Below are 21,592 nucleotides of genomic sequence, written 5' to 3'. Positions count from 1 at the left end.
ACACAAAGACACAAGATCCACAAATACCTCTAGACGGAACTTCAAGGGCGGTGATGCCTACTAGATGTTAAACTTGTGAGTTACTCTGGCCTATAGATATCTTTATGATCTCCCTAACCCAGGCAGGACCAATCCAATTTAGAGTAGTGCTTTGAGCCAGTAGGGATCGACTGGCAAAATGTTTTTGCGCTGTGGACAGTGTTTCCAGAGATCAGCGTTTGAGGTTTCTCTGGTGTTCTCACCATCAGCAACTAGTCCCCAGTAAAGGGAAATATATGGACCACTACAAATCTATTTTGATGACCTTTGAGGATTCTAGTACACGGGGATAACCACCTATAAAAAAAGTATCATACCAACTTTGCATTAAGTGACCCAACTTAGGTCTAAACTGTTAAGCGTAGTCCAGGAAGATGCTGTGGCACATGCATGCCTCTCAAAATAATTTACTGGTAAAACGCTTTGGAATAAGCTCACCCATTTTGATCTTCCAAATTGGTGGACCTAGCTGGTATTTTTACATTTCATCAGCAGTTAACGTTAAACATGCTGAGCTACCATGAACAACTGACGCTGTTGTGATAAACTGGACTAGGACCTTAGTCTACAGTGTAACCCCTCTATTGACTGTGATCTGAAAAAGAAGTGCAGTGATAAACCCAAAGAACATACTCCTTTGAGAAGTGCTCAGAAAATTAGCCGTGGAGCCTTACACTGTGTAGTGTCAGAACTATGAAAATAAGAGGCAACACTCTGCTCATTTGGCGAACCTTTATTCGTAATAATACACAGGAGCTCTGTACGCACCAACCTTCACTGATCACTACTTCTCCCTATCTGGCTCTTCCCTTTTTTAATCTCTAACTACTTCCTTTACTCTGACGTCTCGCTATCACTACCCACAGGGTCCTAGTGCCCTCGATTCATTTACAGGACAACAGTACACACTGCAGTGTGTTACGGGGAAGGGCCTGCCCTCCCGCTGCGAGGCGCGCTAATTACTGAGGTGCGCGCCGCGGTGAAATAATCAGCCGACTCTCGTGTGCGGTAGTGCGCGGACTGCCCCGGCAGCTGCGCCCTCTTTATTTATCTAGACGCGCTCACGCTAGCCGGCGTGAGCGCAGAGGCAGGTTTGTGGAACACGCACCAGCGGGAAAAGGCTGGTGCGCCAACTGTTACATCCCATCTCAACTCAGTATTTGACAGGAGTATGAAAAGTCTCATAGTTCACTTACTTGGCAGGCAAAGTCTCTCAGGCGGGTGCTTGGCGGTGGATTTTCTCTCAGCGCATACCTGGTAACCCCTCTGTTGATTGGGGGTGTGTGGACCGGGGCGCCGGGGGTGGGGAGCAGGCCTCAGCTGGTCTCGGTACCTCCTGGACTCAGGGAGTTCTTCGGATTATTGATCATCGGTCCCCAGGGGCTCGCTCTGTCGATCTTCAGTCTCCTCAGTGTGATTCTCGATGGTGGGGAGGGAGACAGGTTGATCTACCTGTTTGAACCAGGAGATGTTGCGGGTCACCCTTTCTCCAGCTTTCTCGACGGTCACCATTGTTCCTTGCCTGCCGATCACTGTCCAGTGTCCTTGTTCGTAGCGAGTACGGAATTTTCCTCCTGGTCTTCTGTCTTTCAGGATAACGGTATCTCCTGGCTGGAGCGGGCGGACTGCTGCTCTCCGGGTCCGACTGGCCTGGTTGCTGCGGTTCTCTCTTATTCTGAGTGCCCCTTCCTCGTCAAATGGAGGGGGGGACCAGCCGGGGGCAACGGGGATACCATCTCGGCGGGTGCCGGAGAACATGAGCGCCCAGGGGGCTTGGCGTGTTGAACAGTGTGGCGTGCTCCGATATTTTTGTAGAAACTTCTGGAGTTCTTATTCGGGGTCACTCTGTTCCGCCACGGCGATGCAAATGGACTTGTTTATTGTTCGCATGAAACGCTCTATCTCTCCATTGGCTTGGGGCCATTGGGGGGTGATGCGCCGGTGCTAAATGGCATGGTGGCGCATGAATTCATGACATTCGTGTCCTTGGAATGGGGGTCCGTTGTCGCTGCGGAGTTCTTTAGGACATCCGAACATTCCAAATATTTTCTCCAGAACTGGGCCGACATAGAGGAACGCTGTCGAGGTTACCACTTCTACTATCGGGTATTTGGAGTAACTGTCAATGAGGGCCAATGTGACTCGCCCATCTGGAAAACTCCCGAAGTCCACACTCACTTTCTCCCAGGGGCTCTGACCATGTTCTTCGGTGTGGACAGGCGCTGATCTCTCGGGTACCTCTATCCAGGCATCCATCTCTGGGAACCAGACCTTCTCTCTCATGCGGGCTTTCATCCTTTCCATCCCCTGATGTCCTCCGTGGGCTAATTGTGTTGCCCGCAGTTGCAGGGACGCTGGGATGACGATGCGGTTCCCTCTCAGGAGAAGTCCAATTTGAGTGAGGCTCAGCTCGTTTCTTACCCGCCACATGTGCACCAGACTTTCCTTTTCTGGGCTTGACCACGCGTTTGCTGACTGAAGGAACTGTCGCCACAGCCCTCCTTGGATAGTGTCTTAGACTTTGACTATCACAGGATCTTCTTTGGCCGCGGTGGTTATTTCTTCAATCGTCAGCGCTCGGGGGCACGTCAGGGCTGCCAGCATGCTCAGGTGTGCTTTTGTGACGTCCCCGCTTTGCTCTTCAGGGCTCGGGTGAACAAGACTAAATATGTCTCTCTCTCGTCGTCCGACGTGGACGTATCCTCTTGGTAGGCTGTCTGTTCTCTTTTCTTGCTCCCAGATTGAGATGCCAGCGAGACCTGTAACAGCTGGCGGACCATCCGTCTCACCGATTTAGGCCTGTTCCCTTCTTTACACTGCGTCTTTCTCCTGCACACTGATGCGAAATGATTTGCGATGCCGAAGTTGGTGCATGTCTTCCCTTGTGCCGAGCAAGACTGTGAGGGGTGTTCTTCGTACCCACAGTATCCGCAGCGGTTCTTAGGGGTCTGTGGCTAACGATCTCGCAGCCTGTGGATCCTGTCTTTTGTCCTAACTGCGTCTGCGTTTTCCGACTTTACCGTGACACTCTTTTCTGGTCCTCTCATCAGAGCTACGTCCATCTCTTCTGCACGTGCCGCCGACAGGTCATGGGACCGCGCAAGCACCAGGATATCATTCATCAATATGTTCGGCTGCCATACTATGAGGCCATGTAGGGTCTTGCTGCGTATCCCAAGGATCAACTGGGCTCTGATTTCTTCCGAGGCTCGGTCGCCCACGAGATGTGTTGCGGCTAGTTCCCTTAGCCATGCGTGGAAAGCGTCAACGGACTCGCCTTCCCGTTGCTTTGCTTGTCTTAGTTTGAAATGTTCAAAGTCAGTGTTCATTTGGGGATCAAAATGGGCGTTCAGGGCTGCGACTGCTGCGGCATAATCATTTGGGGGCCGTGTTGAGCGTTTCACTGCCCCATCCTTTTCCCCGCGTAGCGATGAAATACTTCTCTAGGCGGCCAAGCCATGTCTGCCACCGTGGCACAGCCGTTGAGGGGTCCGCTGATTCACTGAAAGGAGTCAGGACGCCAGAGGGAGAGTGATGTGGTACTGCCGGTACTGGGGCTTGGGCGGCGTTGTCTTGATCCCCCATCTTGCGTGGCATGGGCACAGGTTGGCGGCCTAGCGAAGATGCCTGTTGCTGGCGGGCGGTCCTCAGGCATGGGAGGTGGCGCAAATGCACTCAGTGACGTGTAGGCATGCGTGTTTGTAAGCATGGGGTACTCACTCAGGCTGGGGAATGGTACCAGGGTGTCTCTGTGGCACTCCTTGGGGCGTGTGTGCTCCACTCTTCACTCGCACGTGGCACCAGTGACTCACTGGGCTAATGCGGCGGGGAGCAGCCAGGGATTTCGCCTCTGCCGCCAGGAAACTGCTTCCACAGGGTTGGGGCCACGCCACGTGGGGCACGTGTGGTGAGCCTGCAGAGGCCTGGACGGGCCTCATGGTTGCAGCAGTGCTGGTGCTACCATCTACACTCCTCGTGCTTTGTGGACTAAAAGCACGCTAGGGCATCCCACCCTCGTTGCCGGTGTTACGGGGAAGGGCCTGCCCTCCCGCTGCGAGGTGCGCTAATTACTGAGGTGCGCGCCGCGGTGAAATAATCAGCCGACTCTCGTGTGCGGTAGTGCGCGGACTGCCCCCGGCAGCTCCGCCCTCTTTATTTATCTAGACGCGCTCACGCTAGCCGGCAGTGAGCTGGTGCGCCAGCTGTTACACAGTGTATATTTGCACCAGAGTGTAAAGTATGATCGTATCCGAGGTCACAACACTACAACTGTACAGGTCTTGTGTGTTTTCATCACGGTGATCGATTTTATTTGATCTTTTTTCCACTGTTAGATTCTTTTCAAAGAAATACATCTGAATGGACACTGATATTTAGTGAGAGTAATAACAGTTACCACCACTAATCAGCTTAAAAATGTGTTTTTTGTATCTGTTTGACTTGCCTTTCTACCAGCCTCAAATGAGATTGTTGTTAGGATGAAGAGCCTCCCCAGCACCATCTTAAGTTACCACACTTATCAATTCAAAATCATGATAAAAGGCTGGATTGTCCTTCCACATATGGCTACATTTAACAATGTAAACATAAACTTCTATGGGGGAAGCGCCCATGAGTATCATCTGTGTTATTAAGGAGGAAGGGCCCAGTTTTGTAATGTTCTGGGGCAGAGATAAGACATCCTCCCTAGTACCAGATTGTGCTAAAATCCTTCTCCCTTTCGAAGGTGTAATATGAGCAAAGGTTTCCTTTTTTCAATAGGGAAGTAGCAACGTCCCCCCCCTCCCCCTCAGTGTTATGCAAGGACCAAGTGAAAAACGGTCCCTAAGTGAATTAGAAGTAATGTGTAGTGCATTAAAAACCCTTCTACACGAATCAGAATAAAAATGCATGCATGTGGTAACGTTTATTACCAAATGTGTTCTCCGTTTCCAAAATGGAAGCGCATGGGGGGGTCGGACAGGGTTCAAAAATGGAGCTGATTTTGCACAGTGGCCAGATAATTTGCCTTACTGGGCAACTCAGCTTCTACACTTAGACACTCCTGCTGCTGGGGGCAGGACACAGACACAGGCCGCAGCCCGTACTGCACCTGGAGGCACCACCTGCAGCACCTGGGCCCACGTTCTTAAGCACTGCTTTTCTCTCGCAGCGTGGGACACTCCTGCTGTTGGGCGCTGGTCATGGACCACAGGCCCCACCCCGCACCGTGCCTGGAGGCGCTGCCTGCAGCATCTGGGCCCGTGCTCTTAAGAGATGTTTTCCCCTCACAGTGTGGGACACTCCAGCGGCTGGGGGCCAGTCACGGTCCACAGCCCCAGCCCGCACCACGCCGGGGGCGTCGCCTGGCGCACCTGGGCCTGCGCTCTTAAGTGCTGCTTTCCTCCGACAGCGCAGACCGTGCCCGGGCTAAGACAGGGCAAAGAGAGGACCCGTCTGTGCCCGTCATCACCCAGGAGAGCCTGGTCTGGGACACCTCTCTTTTGCCTGCTATCTAAGGTACTGTCATCTTCACCTTGTTTGTTGGAAACTTATTAAGGGATCCCCAGCTCTTCTTTAATGGGGAAATGGAAAGTCATATCCCCGGCATTCATGCCTGACACCAATTTGGATATCTTTCTGCAACGCGCAGTGTGGGTGATTAACAATGAAACTGCATTGGCAGAGCAGTGCTTATCCTTTTTCTCTCCACCTGTCTAATATGATTTGCAAACATTGTATGATGTAATTATGGCTGATGTGGGCACCAATTCAGCTCTGACAAATGAGACACTTGGGGTCCTGAACACCTCCACAGGTCCTTTTGGCAGGACATCTGTCGCTGAGCCTCCTGAGCACCTTGAGGAGATACAACTTTACACTCAAACACCTGTCAGCAGAGGCTAATTGAAGAAGCAAGGGGGGGAGAGGAAAAGGTGGGATCAAATTTTAGAGCCAGTGCCCCGGACCTTCTATGGTATTATCCAACCCAGGACCTTGTCCTAATATAGACAGTATAAGCATTCTAGGGGTGAAAACACCTTATCTAGTTGAGGAGATCTACAAGGGTTTGCTAACTTCTATTAAGGGCACTTTGAGGCCGATCCTAGCCTGCCTTGAGAAAATCTAAAAAGCACTGACAAATCCACTGCAATTAAAATATATTTAAAAGCATTGTCTGATGTCAGAGGACCGCAGTGATCAAGATAAATACAACCAAACGGTTGAGTATGTGGTGGACGGGAAACAGAAGAAGGCTTAACCTGTTGACAAATGTTACAGCAAAGAACATATTTGTGCATTTGCTGATATAAGCCACGCCACCAAAAACGTTACTGTAAAAGCGAAATTGTCGCTGTCACCCCGGCATGTGCAGAAGCCATGCCTTCATTGGCAGCCACAATCAAAGAAAGTCTGCGATCCTCGTTGGGAATCAAACGATCACCAACTGATGGAATAGTCACAAATGGAATCTGATCAGGTGTTAAATGATAAGTGTACACAAAGGGAATCCCTGGGGAAACGGTGTTCCGTCTTTCTTTGCAGCAATAGCCGCCAAAATGTCATCATCAATTTTAGTCATAGACCTAGTAACAGCAAATACGGAGCATGTGGCAACTGCAGATTTGGCTGCCTCATCAGCCATAGGATTACCAATGGCGTGTGCTCCCACATGCTGATGTCCCAATGTATGAATAACATGTGTGAGTGGAAAACGTTCCTTAAGAACGGCCACTCGGACCCAAAGCATTTTATGCTTTATTGCGCTACCTTTAGAATCACGAAAATCATTTTGGTTCCAAAAGAACAAGTTGTCATTAAAAGACTATACACAGTAAAAGGAATCGCACACTACAAGTGTAGGCACTTCAGGATCAGCAAACTCAAGAGCCAAAATCAAAGCACGTAACTCGGCCAATTGTGCCATGCAAACCCCAGGGGATTGTGTGTGAATCAAGGAGGATTTAAAATAACCGTTCACTATTGTGCCTGCCACAATTGCGCAGGCCATGGAATAAGCATGTTTAAAACCAATAGCTAGCTGTGCAGACCCATCAGTGTACATTACACATCTGTACTGATCAAGAGGGAGTAGTGATAAAGGAGGAGGATGAACATGTTCATAGTGTAATAAAGGATCAAAGATTAAATGGACATTAGCCGACATCAATGAACTAGCCCTTTGTATCCAATGAGGATGCAGAGCTTTACAATTAGGTACACTCGCCTTCATGACAGCTTCTAAGGCTGGCACTGGTGCAACCATGAAAATGACTTTCCCCGAGCCAGAGAGTGTTCCTTCAGAATCGTCATCTGTACTGCTGTCAAAAATATTTCAGTCGAAGAAAAGCCCATTTCAGCTGGAGTATACAAATGCAATTTATAAGCACTGGGAACCGTGTCCCCTTCATTGAAAGTCACGTACGTGAATCCTAACACACCTGGTACAATCCTCATGACCAAATTTGTGGTATTGTCTCTGATTAACAAAAATTGAGTAGCGAGCAGATCAGGCTGCAAAGACCTAAGTACAGCGGTATGTTCCGGAAAAGGAAAAAGAAGGTTGTATACGCTGGGCATAATCAGGAATGTAGGTCCTGTCGAAATTCAAGAAATCCAGCAAAGATCGTAATTTTTTAGGGTCAACGAAGGTTGCAATTGAGCACATTTCTCCAAAAAGTGGGGGGGGGCAACCCCTACCTTCAATATTGAGCTCATATACAAGAAAAAGGACAGCCAAAAAGGCAATATGCGACTTCACAAAATTGAATTTGTAACCCAATGAAGCAAAATGTGTGATAATGCGATCCACCCGCATAAGATGTGGATGCATTTCATCATCCAAGAAGTAGATGTCATCAACATACGAAAAGGCATCAGGGTCAATATCATGTAAGATAAACACAATGCATGCCACAAACACTCCTGGGCTATTCTTTTTTCCCAATGGTAATCTCGCATATCGTCTTTGATTGCAGAGTGCGCTGAATGCAGTTAAGTCACGGCTTTCAGTAGCCAAGGTATGACTGAAAAATCTTTCGAACAATGTTATTGACTAGCGCAGAGCTATGTGTGTTCTATACCGCAGAGGTATGAACATGACTGTTCAAGTGTTTGTAGTCTAAAAAGTATACGATATGAACCGTCTGGTTTCAATATCAGAAAAAGAGGATTATTCATTGACGAAATACAGGGTTCAATCACACTCTGATATTTCAATTGAGTCAGAATGTCATCAAATGATGTGTTAGCATCACGTTTAATTGTGGTGAAACAGGCGAGTCAGGAGTAATTTAAACAAATACGTTTTCAGCATCTTCTTGAAGCTTAGAAAGTCAGGGCAGGTATGAAGAGGGAGTTTGTTCCAGTGGTATGGGGCTGTGTAAGAAAAAGCTCTACCTCACATCTTGAGGTATGAATGCGAGGAATCCGCAAGAACGCTTTATCTGAGCACCTGAGCTGCCTGAGGGGCTGATGGTAACTACGGTGCGAATGTAGATAGGAGCGGCGTGGCCTTATAGACTGTATTAGACAGCAAAGTTTGAATACAACCCCCTTTTGAATAGGGAACTAGTGAAGCTTCCTTAAAATGGGAGTTGAAGAAGATTGTGTCGGTAGTCTGCAGATCACCCGAGAGGTTGTATTCTGCACTACTTGCAACTTGTTAGTAAGGTGTCGTTTACTGCTACTAGTAGGGTGTTCCTGCAGTCCAGGTGACTGCCAGTGTCAGATATGGCTCGGAGGAGAGGAGACAACTGAACACTTTAAACCAGCCAGATACGTACGCCAGGGATGCATCCTGGACCCCTTCCTTTTCTCTTTATTTGTGAATGGCTTGGAAGAAAAACTGCTGGACTTCTATGATGACTGTCTGCGAATAGGCATCTGTAGTGTCCCCGGACTGATTCATGCCAACGATAATGTTTTCATAGCAAGGACGGCAATTGGCCTATAGCGATTGCTTGACCGCTTCTGCATTTTTATGACCAGCCTGGATCTTGTTGTCAATTAGGCAAAAACTCATAAAATGGTCTTTGAATCAAGTAAGAGGGAAAGTATTACCTTTAGAGTGAATAACAACAAAAATGTGAACACTGTCCTGATGTTTCTTTATCTCTGGATATCATTTGAAGAGAAACACACTTGGGGCCCACTGAATATTAGGAGGGCCACTGCCCTTCAGCTTTGCCACTAAAATAGGAACAAAGCCTATTAAAGAGCGTGTTACCATATACAAAGCCAAATGCTGTATAAATGCTAGCTATGAGGCTAGCATCTAGGAATCTGTTGGAGAGGTTCGAGAATGGCTTTATTAAGACACTATTAAGCCATCCCAAACTCCACAAGCTCCTTTATCTGCCACTTGGAAACTGGGCTAGGGTTTATTAGTAACACTATAACATTACAGCCACTTCTTCTATGGTTCAAAATATGGATAAAGACCCAAACCTCTTTTAACCGAGTGGTTCATACTGACTGCCTGAAACTGGATCAATGAATGAAAATTTCCTGGATTAGGTACATTTACACAACTTGCACTAGTCTGGATTTGGTAGATCTCTTCAAGACCCCAGTAATATTTCAGGCAAGCCAACCAACACATTATCCAGGTATACATTGAAATTTCTACCTGTAATGGCATTGAGCCGTATCTTATTTGGGTCACAAATCCGCATCATAGGTTTCTGCTGGGAAGATTAAGACTATACATCGTCCTCTTTTTTGGTAGCCTATCCTATACAGGACACTTACATTGCCAATTTACCCATCTACCTGTGTGATGGCTGCTCTGTACAATGCACATTGCACTTTATGTTGTCCTGTAAATATTGTGTCACTGAGAAAACTGTATATTTGACCTCTTTTAAAACAAGCTAACATCAGACACTGCAGGGTTGCTTTAGTTTTGTTACAGACACTGCCATCGGCGATGACTTGCTTTTTAACTGGAACATATATCCAACGTGCCACGGTGCAGAAGGTATCTGTTTTATTGTGAAGTATTGATTTCATACTGTACTTTTAACTGCTTTATTCATTTTAAACGTTGTACAGATTTTATACTCTTATGATCACATGTTGATTGAATAAATATTGTGAATGACTGACCAAATATGTCTAGCGCATGAGGGAAGGCAGTGAAATAAAGAATACAAGTGATGCAATTTGTTTCCTTTAAAATCAAAGCAACAAATGGTTGTACTGTTTAGAGTCATACCTGCTCTCGTTCGATGATGTTCTTCCTGTATTTGAGCAGCCAGTGCGCCAGATACTCGATGGGATCCATTGGGCGATGCTCAGCCACCTCGGTCAAGCCTTCTGCCAGACATTTCCCAAGGCACTTCTTCAGGTACTCCGAATCCATCCCCATATTTGCGCTCTGCAACAAGAGCAGCAATGGAAAGAGGCCTGTGAGTGTCATCACACTGGGACTGTGTGCCCATTGGCTGTTAACAAAGAGCAACCCTCCTCGCCCAAAACCATGCACATTTGAGTTTCAAGACATCTCTGGATCAGGTGTGTTACTCAAGCCCCTGCAGCACAAAGACACAACCGAGCCTTCAGGGGCCCCTAACCCTCCAGAGGCTGCCTGTTCAACCAAAGGCCAATGAATATTTGTGAGACTCATGGGCCCTTCATCACGTTTTGGAGGGGGAGGGGGAACCTCATTTTGCGTTATGCCAGTGCTCTGGACCTGACATCCCGAAATCCCTCACTTCAGATCGATTCAGGTACTGGCACCATGGATTTAATTCTGCTCAGCAACACAATGATAATATAGCCACTTGTTTGGAGAGTATCCTCAATGTAATATCCCCATTAAAAAACAAGATCTTACACAGTGATTTGGTTTTTCCTTACAAAAAAGAGTCTTTCAAGCCTGCACTTGTGCTCTGATCTTTCCATACCTCGAATCCTCACTGGTTTCTGCTTCAGTCTAATGTCTCAAAGAAACACCCGATGTGTAAAAGCTTACTTTTGATGTCATTTAAAAAAAAAAAAAAACATTTCTCTTACATCACTCACTTATTTGTATGTCCATGATTTGTCCACCTATGAGCTCTGAAATGATGGTAATTATATAGAGGAGAGGTCCTGTCAGGGTACTATTCCTGCCCAATACGAAAAATATTTTTGGGACATTGTTTTGGGAACCTGCCAATAAAAATCTATTTTCAAAAATGGGGAATACTGTGCCCTTGCAGAAGAGTCCAGATATAAAAGACGAGATTGCAACAAACAGAAAGAGAAAATATGGGGGGAAGTGGGTGGGTCCTTTTCATACTTTGCATCCCTCGTGAAAAACGTAACTAATAAATATAACATACATTTGAGAAGCAATGTTGAAGATATTTTTGAATAAGAGGTATTGGTTGTTGCTGGGAACATTTCTGTAATGAGGTTTGGTGCGGATTGTGTGTGTATTGCCACAGTTAATAAAACAATAACAATAAGTTTAATTAAAAAAACAATAGAAATAGTTCAATCTATAGCATTAACCGTTTGGACAAGCCATAATTCCCACGTTGATCTAAAACAACGCAATGTATTTGGAAACAACAAACCGCTGTCTAGCTCAGTCATTACAAGGAGTGGTGGAGACATTTAAAGCTTGGCTATTATAACAGAGAACCTGCACAAGAAACACATTCCTTGGATATGCAAACATAGCCAATATATAAAATAATCTATTCTGTTACCCCTCAATTGAGGATTAAAATATACGTTGGTGGTATTACCTATTAAAGTGTGTCAAAGTTCTGGGCTCTTGGGTATTTGTCTTAAACAAGAAATCATTTGTATCATGGACCACCTGCCAGTAAAGAAATTCAATAATGTCATTTTAATTTTTACAGCCAAAATAATAGACTCAATAGAACATACAGGAACACAGAGCTAAGTCATAACGAACTGTTGGAAAATAAAAAGATTATGAATCTTTAAAAAACAGCCCGCAGGCAACGTAAAGGATAATTGTTGGAAACCGGGCAACCGGGTTAGCAGTCACCAGGTTCCCAGCACAGTGGTAGCTTGGCTCGAGCGGTTGGGGGTCAGGCACCGTGTTAAGCGTACGTCACACCCTCACAATAACCATGCGTTCATCCGTTCCAAAAACGACACTACACCGTTAAAATTATGGAAGACAAGATGAAAATATATATGTCTTTATCTTATTTTCTCTTAGTTGCAGGCTTCACATCATAAATACAATACAATAGGATTTTCCTTTAAAAGAGCAGGTCAAATAAACAATGCTACTTCGGAATTTCAACAAATAGGTTCAGGTCATCATTAAGCAAAGAATAAATAGATGTGCAATAAATACAGACGGCAAATAAATACAGTCAGACAATAAATACAGTGCAAGAATAAATTAGTGGAAGACAATAAATAAAGCACCTTCAATAAATAAGGTAAAGCAATCAATGACAATTACAGATCAGATCACTTTCATGAGGTCACTTGGTCTTACTTTGCCCATACACAGCTTGTGGTCATTTGGATGGCATGGGGGTGTCCCACCTAGATTGGTCAAGGCTGGGGCTTAAGCTGAGGCAGAACAAGGGTAACCTAAAGATCTGGCCCTCCAAACTACACAGCCCTTTACGGAGGTCACTGTACCAGTCTCAGTTCACCCCTGGCACCCCTCTAACCCCTAGGATGGTCTTTAGGGCTCCACGGGGCCTTAGACGCCCCCTCTACCACTTACTGTCCTTTCCACGACGATCGGCTCCGCTCGGCGCCGTGTCGACGCCGTGAGGCGGCTCCGGATCGATGTCGCTGGGCGGGCCCGGCTCGATGTCGCTGGGCGGGCCCGGCTCGATGTCACTGGGCGGCCTCGACTCAATGTCGCTGGGCGGTCTCGACTCGATGTCGCTGGGCGGCCTCGGCTCCATGTCGCTGGGCGGCCTCGGCTCGATGTCGCTGGGCGGTCTCGACTCGATGTCGCTGGGCGGCCTCGACGTCGCTGGGCGATCTCGGCTCGATGTCGCTGGGCGGCCTCGGCTCGATGTCGCCTTCCGGCGTCGCAGGGACACGGTCTCCCCGCTTCCGGGTGTCTCCGGAGTGCGATCTCCACTCCCGACCTCCGGCGCGCTTCACCTCAGTTTCCGGCGACTCCGGTGGGCGGACTTCACTCCCCCGTCGACGCCTCACCTCGACCTCAGGTGACTCCCGACTCGACCTCCGGTGCCTCTCCACGACCTCCGTCGGCGCCCTCACTCGACCTCAGGTGACTCCCGACTCGACCTCCGGTGCCTCTCCACGACCTCCGTCGGCGCCCTCACTCGACCTCTGGCGGCTCCGGGTACGACGTCTGCTTTCTGTCAGCGCCGCTTCTCTACCTCAGGCCCCAGGTCTCCAGGCTTCTCGACGTCAGGACTCCAGGAGGACACCGCTGAACAGGTCAGGAGCTTGCTGTTCTTCCTCTTTAAGGCCTGTTCCAAATGTTCAGATCCTTAAGATGGTTCTTCTGGTCTTGGTCCCACACAGGGCTTTAGGCTGGGCTTGGTCAGTAGGGACTAGCATCAAGGGTGGGTTTCTGGACCCCACTCCAAGCACTGGTTTCCACCTCTGCTGCCTTACTCCGACCTCCTTCTATCTCTGTCCTCTCTCCTCTCCAGTAAGATGCCAACTGCCACTCTGAGATGGCCTCCCAACATTCTAAAACTGCCTCCCACTATCACAGGATTCTAGAATGTTCCAGAAGGTTCTAGAAACCTCCAGTGAGTTCTGGTTATGTCACAGGTGACAATGGGTGGCCACCATTTTGTGTCTCAGGCCCTCAGACAGAAGTTCCAGGGGTAGGGAAAATGGCTCCCTGACCCTGCATCAACACTAAAAAGTCTGGTGGTTCCCAAAAAGGAAAAATTATAACAGGGTTTGAGGCAGAAGGGGGACAAAATAAATAATGATGAGGAGGGACCACCCAAAGGGCTGACAGGTCTAACACGCATCCCCCCCAGCTGAAAGTGGGGAGAGCTACCCAACCCCTTGGGAGTTCTCATCACTAAGGCGGAAATACCTTGAGAGACCGTCTGCATTGGTGTGGTCCACTCCAGGCCGATGTTCCACCTGAAAGTCCATTCCCTGTAGGGAAATAGACCACCTTAGCAACTTGGGATTCTCCCCCTTCATCTGCATCAGCCACCGAAGGGGTCTGTGATCGGTCTGAACTAGGAAGTGCGAGCCAAACAGGTATGGCCGCAACTTCTTCAGAGCCCATACCACTGCAAAGGCTTCACGCTCTATTGCACTCCACTTCTGTTCCCTGGGAAGTAGTCTCCGGGATAGGAAGACCACGGGTTGATCCAGACCTTCTTCATTGAGTTGCGATAACACTGCCCCAATGCCATGTTCCGATGCATCCGTCTGGACAATGAACTCCTTGGAAAAGTCTGGGGCCCTTAAGACCGGGGCCTCGCACATGGCTTGCTTCAGTTTCACAAAGGCCTGCTGACAAGCCTCCGTCCAGACTACCCGTCGAGGTTGCTTCTTGGACGTAAGCTCCGTGAGGGGGGCCACAATGGTCCCATACCCCTTCACGAAGCGGCGGTAATATCCGGTGAGGCCCAGAAAAGCTCGGACCTCAGTCTGAGTCTTGGGGGGTTCCCAGGCCATGATAGCCTCGATTTTCGCCTGGAGGGGTCGCACCACTCCCCTACCCACCAAGTGTCCAAGGTACACTACCGACCCCTGCCCGATCTGGCATTTACTGGCCTTGATCGTTAAACCAGCGTGCTTCAGGGCCTGGAGAACAGTTTGCAGGTGACGCAAGTGATCCTCCCAGCTGTTACTGAAGACGGCAATGTCGTCCAGATAAGCAACAGAGAAACTCTCCATTCCAGCGAGGATCCAGTTCACCAGACGCTGAAACGTGGCAGGTGCGTTCTTGAGCCCAAAGGGCATCACGCAGAACTGGTAGTGGCCCTTGGGCGTGGAGAAGGCTGACCTTTCCTTAGCTCCATCAGTCAGAGAGATCTGCCAGTACCCGGAAGTAAGGTCAAAGGTACTCAGATATTGGGCAGCTCCCAGCCGGTCAATCAGTTCATCCGCCCTCGGAATCGGATGAGCATCAGTCTTGGTTACTGAGTTCAGTCCCCGGTAGTCCACACAGAACCTCAGTTCCGGTTGGGCACCCGGTGGTGCAGCTTTTGGTACTAGTACCACCGGACTGGACCAGGGGCTGCTGGAAGGTTCAATCACTCCTAGCTCCAGCATCTTAGTGACTTCACTGTGAATGCTGGCCTTCACCTTGTCTGTCATCCGGTAGATCTTTGACTTCACAGGTGGGCTGTCTCCTGTGTCCACCTCATGGACGCACAGGTGAGTCCTACCCGGAACAAGGGAGAACAACGAAGAGTACTGCCCCAGGACCTGGCGGCAGTCCTCCTGCTGTTCAGGAGTTAGGGACGGGGAGAGAATCACTCCCTCCACCAACCCATTCTTCTCTTGAGACGCAAATAAGTCGGGGAGAGGCTCGCTTTCCACGTCCTCTGCTCCGTCAGTCACCATCAGCAATATGACTTCGGGCCTCTCATGGTGGGGTTTGAGGCGGTTGGCATGCAGCACCCGTAGGGGCTGGCGAGGGGTCTTCAGATCCACCAAGTAGGTAGCCTTACCCTTCTTCTCCAACACCTCAAAGGGTCCTGACCAGCGATCCTGGAGGGCACTAAGCTCTCCTGGTTCGATCACCCACACCATCTGGCCAGGCTCCAATTCCACCGGATGAGCATTGTGGTCATACCACGCCTTCATCACTGCTTGGCTGGCTTCCAAGTTGTCAGAAGCTTGCTTCCACAACTTAGCCATTTGGCTCCGAAGGCCAGCATGTAGCTCACCACGTCCTGGGGAAGCTTTCTGGGAGTTCTTTCCCATCCGTCTCTCACCAGGCCGAGAGGTCCACACACAGGGTGCCCATACAAAAGCTCGAAGGGGCTGAAGCCCACTCCCTTCTGTGGCACTTCCCTGTAAGAAAACAATAGGGTAGGAGGACGTCCCATTTCCTCCGCAGGCTTTCAGGCAGACTTCTGATCATGCCTTTCAAGGTTTTATTGAACCTCTCCACCAGACCATTGGTCTGGGGGTGGTAAGGAGTGGTGAACCAGTAGGTCACTCCACACTCCTTCCACATGGCCCGCATGTATGCTGACATGAAGTTGGTCCCCCTGTCAGACACAACTTCCTTGGGAAAACCCACTCGGGTAAAGATTCCCATCAGGGCCCTAGCCACAACAGGTGCAGTAATGGTCCTCAGAGGTATGGCCTCTGGGTACCGTGTGGCATGATCCACCAGAACCAGGATAAACCTGTGACCAGCTGTAGAAGGCGGATCTAACGGACCCACAATGTCGATGCCCACCCTTTAAAAGGGGGTGCTAACGACAGGAAGTGGTTCCAGGGGAGCTTTCAGCTTCACCCCTGTTTTCCCACTGGCTTGACAAGACACACACGTCCGGCAGTAGGTGTCGGACGACACTTTCATTTGAGGCCAATAAAAGTGTGGGACAAGCCGGGCAAAGGTCTTGTCTTTCCCCAGGTGTCCTGCCAAGGTGATCTCATGAGCCAATTCCAGGAGAAAGGCTCGATAACGTTGAGGGACAACCAAGGCCCGTGACGTTCCGTGCATGGGTGCCTTGGGTTCACTGTAGAGGAGGCCATCCTCCCAGTAAATGTTGTAGTTCCCCTCAACGTTCCCTGCTGCCTGGGCTTCGGCCTGTCGCCTCAGTCCTCAAGGGTAGGACACTCCCTCTGGCCCTTGCAGAATTCCTCCCTGGTCGGCCCTCCCTCCACGTGCCACTCGGCCGGGATGGGTAGGTTCTCCAGTTCGGTAACATCCCCCTCCGCGGACTCCTGGTCCACCACCTCCGGTGGCCTATCCGTTACACGGGGCGCGGATGCCGAGGCAGGCTCCTCCTGCCCTCGGTTCTTCCCTTGGTCGGCAGCCGGCTGTGCCTTTGTTCCAGGCTCCCGCCTAAACGAACACCCCCTCCGGGTAGTCGCAGACCCTGTGCTGACACAGGCCCAGTCAGGTGTACCCAGCATCTCAGCATGAGTCCGGTATTCCACCTCCTTCCAAGCATTATGCTCCATGTCATTCCCCAGCAGACAATCGACTGGCACGGCAGGGCTTACGGCAACTCGAAGCAACCCTGCAACCCCTTCCCATTCAAATGGAACCTCGGCCACCGGATAGTGGCCCATTCTGCCGTCAGCCATCGCGGCAGGGTGGAGTACATGGGGAATCACCTGCTCTGGAGACACCAGTTGGCTACGTACCATAGTCATACTGGCTCCTGTGTCTCTCAGAGCCTCCCCTCTTTGGCCGTTGATGGTGACCCACTGCCCATACTTTGTGGTATTTGCGGGCACCTGGATATTAGGAACCATCTCCCGTTCTCCCAGGGACACTAAAGTGACACCCGCCCACTCCCTTCCCTTATCTAAAGGCATCTCCTCCCCGAGCACTACACTAGCTACTCCGGGGGCCTTTCCTTCGATGGGAGGGGGTGGTCTTTTCGGGCACTTCACATCTCCCTTATAGTGTCCGACACCACCGCACTCGAAGCAATGGACAACCCTTGGCTGCTGATTCTGGCCAGGATTAGGGTTTCTGGGTGGGTTAGCCCTAGGGGTGAATCCCGTTCCCTTCCCTTGGAAACTATTTTGGGGGCCTTTAGAGAACTCCGTTTTCTTTTCCCCTCCCTCTTTCTTCTGGGGGGCGCCCTGTCCGGTCTTTTGAGAGTCCCCTCCAGTCCCCCTTGTGGACACCCGGGTACTAGCCCACATGTCCGCCTCCTCAGCAAGCTTCCGGGGATTGGTCAGCTTGCTATTCTCCAGGTGTTGACGCAGTTCGAGGAAACATTTTTCGAGCAGGTGTTCCTTCAACATCAAATCAAACAACCCCTCGTAGTCCCTCACCTCGCTGCCCTGTATCCAACCCTCTAATGCCTTCTTTGCATAGTCCAGGAAATCCACCCAATTCTGTGTGCCCAGTTTGTGGCTACCCCAGAACTTCTGTCTGTACTTCTCGGGTGTTAGTCCAAACTTCCTCACGAGCGCCACTTTCATGGTGGGGTAGTGGGTCTGCTCATCCTGCTCCAGGGCCAATAATGTATCCCTGCCAGCTCCCCAATATTTCTCTGGAACCCCATGGGCTCTTAAAGAGACCTCATAGGCCGCTAGCCACTTGGCGATGTCATCTCCCGCACTATAGCTGGCTACTATGTCTTTTGGCAGATAGGGTTTGGGTTCCCTGGTGATTTCTCTGCCTTCGCTGCCACCATTAGGAACAGTGTGTGCCCCGACCCGTAGGATCTGGAGATCTATCTCCCTGAGCCTCAACTCGTGAGCCATCCTCCGTTCCTCCTTTTCTTTCTCCAGCTTCGCCAACTCCCAGGTGAGCTGTCTTTTCTCCCTCCGGTCAGTTAATTCTGCTTCTAATAAGCCGTTGCAAGAGACACTGCTGCCCTTCCTTGAAAGTGTTCTGGGCCCCGCTAATAGGTTCCCCCACCTCAGATTGGTACAAACCAGCCCCCTCGCTGTCAGGCTCTCCATCCCTGTCCTCCTTCTCAACCTTACTTTCTCGTCGTGCCTCCCCCCAAGCCCTCAAGCTGGTCTGGAGCTCACCCTTCTTTGCACCTTGGGGCAAAACAACCCCTCTCGCTGACAAAACTCTCTGAGTTGGGCCACAGTGTAAGTTTCCACATCCTCCAACACAAACTCCATTTTGCCCACTCAGGATAGAAGACAGTTGCTTACAGAAGCTATGCAGGGGGGTACCTTTTGTAATACCTCCTCCCACCACCAGAAGTAAATTTGGAAAAAACAAAACTCAAAATTAGGAAGTCCGCTTGGAGAAAACTCCCGGTGTAGGCCTATGGACTACCCAAAGTTATTGTCGAGTAGACGCAAGCACAGCTCTATCCCACCACTGAACACCAATTTTATGTTGGAAACCGGGCAACCGGGTTAGCAGTCACCAGGTTCCCAGCACAGTGGTAGCTTGGCTCAAGCAGTTGGGGGTCAGGCACCGTGTTAAGCGTACGTCACACCCTCACAATAACCATGCGTTCATCCGTTCCGAAAACGACACTACACCGTAAAAATTATGGAAGACAAGATGAAAATATAGATGTCTTTATCTTATTTTCTCTTAGTTGCAGGCTTCACATCATAAATACAATACAATAGGATTTTCCTTTAAAAGAGCAGGTCAAATAAACAATGCTACTTCGGAATTTCAACAAATAGGTTCAGGTCAACATTAAACAAAGAATAAATAGATGTGCAATAAATATAGACGGCAAATAAATACAGTCAGACAATAAATACAGTGCAAGAATAAATTAGTGGAAGACAATAAATAAAGCACCTTCAATAAATAAGGTAAAGCAATCAATGACAATTACAGATCAGATCACTTTCATGAGGTCACTTGGTCTTACTTTGCCCATACACAGCTTGTGGTCATTTGGATGGCATGGGGGTGTCCCACCTAGATTGGTCAAGGCTGGAGCTTAAGCTGAGGCAGAACAAGGGTAACCTAAAGATCTGGCCCTCCAAACTACACAGCCCTTTATGGAGGTCACTGTACCAGTCTCAGTTCACCCCTGGCACCCCTCTAACCCCTAGGATGGTCTTTAGGGCTCCACGGGGCCTTAGACGCCCCCTCTACCACTTACTGTCCTTTCCACGACGATCGGCTCCGCTCGGCGCCGTGTCGACGCCGTGAGGCGGCTCCGGATCGATGTCGCTGGGCGGGCCCGGCTCGATGTCGCTGGGCGGGCCCGGCTCGATGTCGCTGGGCGGCCTCGACTCGATGTCGCTGGGCGGTCTCGACTCGATGTCGCTGGGCGGTCTCAGCTCGATGTCGCTGGGCGGCCTCGGCTCGATGTCGCTGGGCGGTCTCGACTCGATGTCGCTGGGCGGTCTCGGCTCGATGTCGCTGGGCGGCCTTGGCTCGATGTCGCCTTCCGGCGTCACAGGGACACGGTCTCCCCGCTTCCGGGTGTCTCCGGAGTGCGATCTCCACTCCCGACCTCCGGCGCGCTTCACCTCAGTTTCCGGCGACTCCGGTGGGCGGACTTCACTCCCCCGTCGACGCCTCACCTCGACCTCAGGTGACTCCCGACTCGACCTCCGGTGCCTCTCCACGACCTCCGTCGGCGCCCTCACTCGACCTCAGGTGACTCCCGACTCGACCTCCGGTGCCTCTCCACGACCTCCGTCGGCGCCCTCACTCGACCTCTGGCGGCTCCGGGTACAACGTCTGCTTTCTGTCAGCGCCGCTTCTCTACCTCAGGCCCCAGGTCTCCAGGCTTCTCGACGTCAGGACTCCAGGAGGACACCGCTGAACAGGTCAGGAGCTTGCTGTTCTTCCTCTTTAAGGCCTGTTCCAAATGTTCAGATCCTTAAGATGGTTCTTCTGGTCTTGGTCCCACACAGGGCTTTAGGCTGGGCTTGGTCAGTAGGGACTAGCATCAAGGGTGGGTTTCTGGACCCCACTCCAAGCACTGGTTTCCACCTCTGCTGCCTTACTCCGACCTCCTTCTATCTCTGTCCTCTCTCCTCTCCAGTAAGATGCCAACTGCCACTCTGAGATGGCCTCCCAACATTCTAAAACTGCCTCCCACTATCACAGGATTCTAGAATGTTCCAGAAGGTTCTAGAAACCTCCAGTGAGTTCTGGTTATGTCACAGGTGACAATGGGTGGCCACCATTTTGTGTCTCAGGCCCTCAGACAGAAGTTCCAGGGGTAGGGAAAATGGCTCCCTGACCCTGCATCAACACTAAAAAGTCTGGTGGTTCCCAAAAAGGAAAAATTATAACAGGGTTTGAGGCAGAAGGGGGACAAAATAAATAATGATGAGGAGGGACCACCCAAAGGGCTGACAGGTCTAACAATAATGAACAGTAAATTTAAAGAACAAGAGTCACCATTTATTTAAAATGTTTTTAAAAAAACTAGACAGACAATTTGAATTATCAAATCAAGGAGGCCAACTGAACTAACAAGTTGGAACATTGGGTCAATTTAATGAACGGTGAAAACAATATTAAGAAGAAAGACAGATTATGAGAAGGAAATGCGAGTCAGCGTTTAGCATTTCTTGAAAACAGGATATAGTTGCCAAGGTTAGTCTAAATAACGCGGCTTTCTCACCGCTAAATGGAAAGCCCATGAAAAACGCACAAGGACACTTGTCAGTAGAACATCACAGAATAATATAGATCTATATAAAATCTTTTTATCCTCATGAATTTGTAAAGTCCGAGGCAAGAGGGCGAAATTGGTAAAAAACTAAGAACTGAGGAGTAACTACCTGTAAGACCTCGTAATGAGCAGGCTGGACGCGGGATCTGGTCAGACTTGGCTTTATTGAAATATGGGGTTTATCGCGATGGGCCAGGTTTATAGTCTTGGGGATCCGAGTCCGGGGATAATTCTGCTGGTACTTCACAGGTCTCGTCCGGTCCTGTTGACGTCACAGTTGTCCTCGTTCAGCGCGGATTTCTCCACCCCCAGGCGTCTTCCTGGGATCTCTCGGGTGCGCTCCCAAAAGTAAAACA

The 21,592-nt window shown here is 49.7% G+C and overlaps 1 protein-coding gene across 2 annotated transcripts in view; it reads right to left on the bottom strand.

Moving 5' to 3' along the window:
* LOC146867798 (DPY30 domain-containing protein 1-like) overlaps positions 1 to 21,592 on the bottom strand; it is a 148,369-nt gene that overhangs the window by 99,133 nt on the left and 27,644 nt on the right. The window contains exons 2-3 of one of the 2 annotated variants that reach the window (XM_085608094.1): positions 11,760 to 11,833; positions 10,238 to 10,399 (exon numbers count right to left, since the gene is read on the bottom strand). In XM_085608094.1, the coding sequence (XP_085464220.1) occupies positions 10,238 to 10,390 (153 nt within the window). In that variant the 5' untranslated portion in view covers positions 10,391 to 10,399; positions 11,760 to 11,833. The remainder of the gene's footprint in view (positions 1 to 10,237; positions 10,400 to 11,759; positions 11,834 to 21,592) is intronic. The other variant, XM_085608083.1, reaches the window with a different exon arrangement.

The sequence above is a fragment of the Triturus cristatus genome, chromosome 1_2 (genome assembly GCF_964204655.1).
Source record: "Triturus cristatus chromosome 1_2, aTriCri1.1, whole genome shotgun sequence".
NCBI classification, from domain to species: domain Eukaryota; kingdom Metazoa; phylum Chordata; class Amphibia; order Caudata; family Salamandridae; genus Triturus; species Triturus cristatus.
Note: the sequence above shows the minus strand (reverse complement) of the source record. Positions and strands in the feature narration are given on the sequence as shown.